A 6,611-nucleotide genomic window follows, 5' to 3' on the forward strand; every position below is an offset into this window, starting at 1 on the left:
GTATGACTGGGTTCTTCCACTCAGCATAAATCCAAGTTGTCAGCATCAACAACTCATTCATTTCTATTGCTGAGTACTATTCCATTATACGGATGTACCACACCTGTTTATCCATTCACTTGTTGATGGACATTTTGATTATTTCCAGTTTTTGGCAAACACAAATAAAGCTGCCATGAACATGAACATACATGTTCAAGTCTTTGAATGGGGCGGGCAGGTGCGGGGGGGGGGGTCCTTACAAACAAACACAATGAAAGATGAGAAACACTAACCAAAATGCTTGGGTTCAAAATTAATCTAAACTACGGAGTAAAAAATATCTTGGCCACCTTGAGCAAGTCAATTAGCTTCTCTATCAACATCAAGATGTACGACGCCTGTCCCTGCCTGGAATTTGTAAAGAAAAATGAGACAGGAAGCCAAATTCTTTTGGAACTTCCACAAAGAAACTAATGCTTTTTTCTTGTAAATTCCCTTAATTTTAAAAAGACTAATGGTCTATGAAATGTAATGCAAAATTCAATAATATTTGTCATTTTTGAGCTATTGCTTTTTTATTTCTCTTGAATTTATATTTATTTCAACACTTAAAAACTAATTTCCTGCATGCTTTTTGCCAAAAACATAAAATTAAATACAGATAACTATTTCAAAGGCCAAGAAAGAGCTTCACTCTGCATCTTTAATTCACTCAGGTAGATTCAAAGTCCTTACCTACAAGGCCCTACTTGATCTGCAGCCCCGGCCTCCATCTCCCATCACTCACTCTCCTTTCCCCCTTTGCTTACTGGGCTCAGAGCTCCACACTAAGGATGCTAAGGATGCTTCCCTCTCAGGGACTTGGCTCTTGCTGTCCTCTGTCTGGGATGTGCTCCCCCCAGGAGCCATATGGTACACTCTCACTTCTTTCAGGTCTCAAATGCCATCCTGGTCTTTCCTTTCCGGTCCATTGTATGTAAAACAGAGCCCTTCCCCACACCATTACTCTCCATCCCTCTTACCCAGCTATACTTTTCTCCATAGCACTTATCATTTGACATATTACTCACATGTCCTATATTTGACAGTTTGTTATCGTCTATATTCCCCACTAAAATAAAAGCTTTTTTAAGAACAAGGATTTTATTTTACCCCCTGCTATGTCCCCAACACCCACGACAGTGGGCTCAGCTCACCTCTGAATTCCACAAACACTTGTTAATGAATTTGTTGATTAAACACTATTGACTGAAAGACAAACAAAAAAACCTTCCCTTTGAAATTCACTGAGAAGAAAATTTTTAATTCAAATTCTCTGCTGTCGCTTAAATTAAAATGCTAAGTTAACGCTGATCTACTTCTTAGGATGGGTTCTTTTTTCGGATTGACATTTAACTTTGAGCAGCACTTACATAGTGAAAAGAACACTGGAATTCAAAGCCAGGAAAGCCAGGGTCTAGTCACTTGCCCTGCCATAACTAGCTATGCTACCAAGCAAAACCTCTCCTGATCTCAGATAACTTCTCTCTAAAATGAGAGAAACAAGTATCTCTAAGGTTCCTCCTTGCTCTAAAATTGAGACTCTATTGCAGCTAGTGCAGTCTTACGCGTTAAGGTTGCCAATCATAAATTGGTCACCTCAGTTTGAGTCTCATCTTTCTTAATCCAAAATTGTTAACTGAAAGATTCTATATAACTATAAAATCCTGTAAAAACTGGTCATTTTCCACCCAGATGTCCAGTAGAAGGAGAGGCTTGGAAGAGCCTCATAGGGGTAGTAGCATTTCAGAAGTTAGTTTTTAAAAAGTTGATGAACCTCTAATCTTCCTCAAATGTAAAAAGAGTAAGTCAGTAGAAAGGAAATAAAGATACCTGTTTATTACCCTATCTTTACCCAGTTATTAAACTTAAAACAATTACAAATATGAGTATCATACATGCACGAAGGTAGTGGAATATTATGATTAGGAGCAGATATGTTTGAGACCAAACAGACCTGAGTTAAAGTCCAGGCTCTCTTCTCCAACTATGTGTGATCTTGAGCAAGTTGCATACCTGCTCTGTACTTTACTTGACTTATCTGTACATGGGTACAATATTTACAATTGTTACAACAGGTAAAAATATTTAGCTACCAGGATCCCTCCCCACTTTTTTTTAAACCAGGATCCCTTGGAGAATTTAGTAAGACAATGCCTGACACATAGGATACACTTACTCAATATTATTATCATTAAATACGCAAAACACAAACCTAACAGCCACAAAAACATTCTTAGCTATTTCTCCTGATACTATGTTGCCTGTATAACATATGGAAAGAAATGAAAAAAGTTCTGACTACATTGAGCAATGTTTATCACCCATACACATATTGGTTTCTGGGAGGTCAGACCATAAAAAAATTTTTTAAGTTTTTAAAAAATCTTCCAGGCCAAAGAGGTTCTTTCTATTAAATCATTCTTCTGTGGAAATACCTGACAAACACTCAGTACATTTGTACAGTAAATATCTTAGGAAAGCTAGCTTAACAGCTCAGGTATTTTTAACTAACCCTACACTTTTTAATAATAAATAAGTTACATACATATAGAAATTTTGGATCTGTGAACTTTGTCTCTAAGGAACAAAGAGCATCTGCTTTCCTCATTTCACATACAAGAGAATCAATTAAATCAAAAGATTCCACCATCATAGCATAATGCCCCTTGAGTTTTTAAGCATATAAGACACTCAGACACACCTTGCTTTTTATAGAAAAGACCCAAATGAGACATAATAAAACTATGATTCCATGTTAGGAATTCCCTACCAATTTGCACATGCCTTATTTTTTGGTGGCCAGACTGTAAAATAAGTCATTAAGAGTTCACAATGGGAATGCCGCAACCTCAACCTCAAATCCAGACACAAAAATATAGAGGAACGTATTCGCATCTCAGACACGTCCAAATGTCTCCGCCAACGGGATCCCATCACTGCCGTTTCCAGAAACACATAGTAATGGGTTTTAATCCATTTCTATAAATGTTCCTTGTGCTGAAAGCCAAAGTGCCCGCAAAACCGCAAAACACAAAAGATTCCTCGCATTCCGTTTATAGCCAGAAGACAAGCCATCCTCTCTGCGCCCTACCCCAGAGAGTCCTCCTTGCGACAACAAGAATTTCGTGACACCCCATGCTATCTACACATCAAAATGTCACCCCACAAAGTGGAGGGGGAGCAGTGCCTCGATGAACCGATCCTGCCAGTACTGCCACCCCTGGGCAAACACGAAACCAAGAGAAGTCGGTGGAAAGTTCCCATCCACCCAGCATATTTGGTTTCCTTCTGCCCCCAAACCCAGCGGCACAATTGCTGAGATTTGCTTTTGCACCTGCCACGGCTCCTAAGCCTGGGCTTCTCCGCGACCCCCGAGCTCATAAAAAGGCCTTGCGGCCTAAAACCCCGTGACCCTTGCGGATAGCGCACCGAGGGCCGCTGTAGCATCCCCCTCGCTGTCCACACTGCCCGCTTCCCTGACAAAGGCCCCGTGTCAATCCGAGGCACGACACGGAGTAGTTGCTGGATTGCCCATCGCGGACCGGCAGCTGCCACTACCTTCTCCCGAGAAAAACAAACAAAACACACACGCACACATACACACACACACGCACAGCACTAGGGAATGACGGGGGGGAGGTGTAGAGCGTTAAAATTAAAATGTCCCCAAAGCTAAGCAGGCTGGGTGTGCCCTGGAAGTGCGTCCAAGGGGTACGTGGGGGAAGGGAGACCGGGCCCGGGAGGCGGCGGCGGCTCCTCCGGGGCTTCAAGGCCGTGCCGGGTGATGGTCTAATAAAATGCTGGGAGTCGGAACGTTCAAAATGAATCCAGAAATGAAATCCCCGGCGGGCTTGAGGCCCCGAGGAGGGAGGGAGGCGGGTGGTCTGCAGGCTCGCGGCGCGGCCCGCACCTGCCTGCCCGGCGCCCACACACACCTGCCGGGGCAGCCTTCGTGGGCCTCGGGGTCGGGGTGAAGCGGAGATGAGAGGGCCCGACCCCGGGAATGCGGCGCGGGTGGGCTAATCTGATGGCGGAGGCCAGGGGCAGCCTCGCTCACCTCCAAGTCGGTGTCGGCGGCCTCCGGGGCCCCGAGAATCTCGCTGGGCAGCTCGGCCAGGTCGGTGACCCGGATCAGCCCGTCGTGCAGGAAGATGGTCTCCTCCTTCACTGAGAGCCACTGCGCCGAGTCCGCGGCTGCCGCCGCCGCAGCCGCCGCGGCCGCCGACGAGCCCATGGCCCCGGCTGAGGGGTTGGCGGTGAGGAGCAGCCGCCTGGCCAGGGGAGACGCGAGCAGTAGCCGCCGCGATCACCAGTCCATGGCAGCAGCCGCCGCGCCCGCCTGCAGCGCCCCGCTCGCCGCCTCGCCCGTGGAGCTCCGCCCTAGGAGGTCCGAGCTGCCATCCTCCCACCCCTGGCCCCGGAGACCCTGGCCCCGCCGCCACCGCCGCCGCCGCCGCCCTGAGCAGCAAGATCCGCCTCTGCCTCTCGGTAGCCAACTGTCAGTGAGACGCCATGTTGGGGGCGGAGCTCCCGGCATGCCCCGCGGGGGCGGACAATACAGGCCCCGCCCACCCGCTTTGCCCCGCCCCCCTCCCGCGGACCGGGGGCAGCCGGCTCAGCAGGACCTCCACCGCCTCGGCTGCCACTAAATCTTCCCCTTAGAGTGACCTCCCACACCCCTTGCTATTCGAGGGCGCCCTGGGTCTGCAGTGCACCAAGAGAAGAGGGCACCGCCTCCTCTCCTCCCACCTGCTCAGGTGTGCACCCCTCTCTCTCCGGCCGGAGTCCCCACCCTGGGCCCCTGGGCAGAGCCTGGAGGTTCACTTTAACTCTCACGTTTAAATGAGATATGTGCAAAAATCTGGCGCAGAGAAAGCGCTACACATTTGTTCATAAGCACTTGGTAGAAGCGCACGGTAGGTGCTTCATATTTACTACAAATTCTAGTACCAAATAAGCACTCAAAATCTGGTGAAAATAACGCATGGGTCACAGTGTTTGATGTCCAGTGTCTGGCACTTAATAAACGCTCCGAGAGGGAGTTAAAACTATTGTTATATTCCATCAGTATTCAACACTGATTGACATACACCTTAAAAATATGCCCGCCATCCCACTTTTACTAAAACAAAAAAGGAAAGAACTATGCGTGTAGAGAAAAATGTGCGGGAGAATAAGTACCAAATTGTTAATGTGAATTGCCACGCACAGTAGGACCAGCCTGGAATGGTTGAGGTGAGATCATCTTTGTATTGCTTTTATACTTATAAAATAATAATAATAAAGCGCTCTTTGGTATCAAAGGACTTGAATACATATGTCCACCAAAAAACCTGCATAGGGAACTTTATAGCAGCTTTATTCATAATTGCCAAAACTTGGAAGTAACCAAGATGCCCTTCAGTAAGTGAATGGATAAATAAACTGTGGTACATCCAGGAGCTTCCCTGGTGGCGCAGTGGTTAAAAATCCGCCTGCCAATGCAGGGGACATGGGTTCCATCACTGGTCCGGGAAGATCCCACATGCCGTGGAGCAACTAAGCCCGTGCGCCACAACTACTGAGCCTGAGTGCCACAACTACTGAAGCCCGCGTGCCTAGAGCCCATGCTCCACAACAAGAGAAGCCACTGCAACAAGAAGCCCACACACCACAACGAAGAGTAGCCCCTGCTCACTGCACCTAGAGAAACCCGTGCGCAGCAAGGAAGACCCAACGCAGCCAAAAGTAAATAAATAAAAAAATTAATTTATTTGAAAAATAAATAAATAAATAAACTGTGGTACATCCAGACAATGGAATATTATTCAGTGCTGAAAAGAAATGACTACCTGGGATTTCTCTGGTGGCCCAGTGGGTAAGACTCTGAGCTCCCAATTCAGGGGGCCTGGGTTCAATCCCTGGTCGGGGAACTAGATCCCGCACACATGCCGCAACTAAGAAGCCCACGTGCCACAACAAAGATCCTGCATGCTACAACTAAGACCCAGAGCAGCCTAAATAAATAAATAAATAAATATTTAAATTAATAAAAATAAAAAGAAGTGACTATCAAGCCATGAAAAGACATGGAAGAAACTTTAAGGCACATTACTAAGTTAGAGAAGCCAATCTGAAAAGGCTATACACTGTATGATTCCAACTATGTCATATTCTGGAAAAGGCAAAATTATGGAGATAATAAAAAGATCAGTGGTGGCTAGTGGATGCGGGAAGAGAGGGATGAGTAGGCAGAGCACAGAGGATTTTTAGGGCAGTGAAAATACTATGTACAAAACCATGATGTTGGATACATGAAATTATACATTTGCCCAAACCCACAGAATATACAACACCAAGAGGGAGCCACAGTGTAAGCTGTGGACTTTAGGGATTATGATGTGTCAGGTTCATCAGCTGCAACAAATGTACCACTCTGGAAGGGGATGTTGAAAATGGGGGAGACTATGCGTGCATGGGAGCAGGGAGTATGTGGGAAATCTCTGCACCTACTCGATTTTGCTGCGAACCTAAAACTGCCCTAAAAAATAAAGTTTTCATAAAGAATGAATGAATGAATACTTTCGAACATTAAAGTGCATACCCTT

General features: G+C 46.2%; 1 protein-coding gene across 6 annotated transcripts in view; it reads right to left on the reverse strand.

Annotated features, from left to right (window-relative positions):
• HECTD4 (HECT domain E3 ubiquitin protein ligase 4) overlaps positions 1 to 4,485 on the reverse strand; it is a 198,876-nt gene extending 194,391 nt beyond the window's left edge. For all 6 annotated transcript variants that reach the window (XM_007170894.2, XM_057526275.1, XM_007170893.2 and 3 more), the window contains exon 1: positions 4,082 to 4,485. In XM_007170894.2, coding sequence (XP_007170956.2) covers positions 4,082 to 4,258 — 177 coding nt within the window. In that variant the 5' untranslated portion in view covers positions 4,259 to 4,485. The remainder of the gene's footprint in view (positions 1 to 4,081) is intronic.
• Positions 4,486 to 6,611: the final 2,126 nt, after the last annotated feature.

This window comes from Balaenoptera acutorostrata, chromosome 13, assembly GCF_949987535.1.
Source record: "Balaenoptera acutorostrata chromosome 13, mBalAcu1.1, whole genome shotgun sequence".
Lineage (NCBI taxonomy): Eukaryota > Metazoa > Chordata > Mammalia > Artiodactyla > Balaenopteridae > Balaenoptera > Balaenoptera acutorostrata.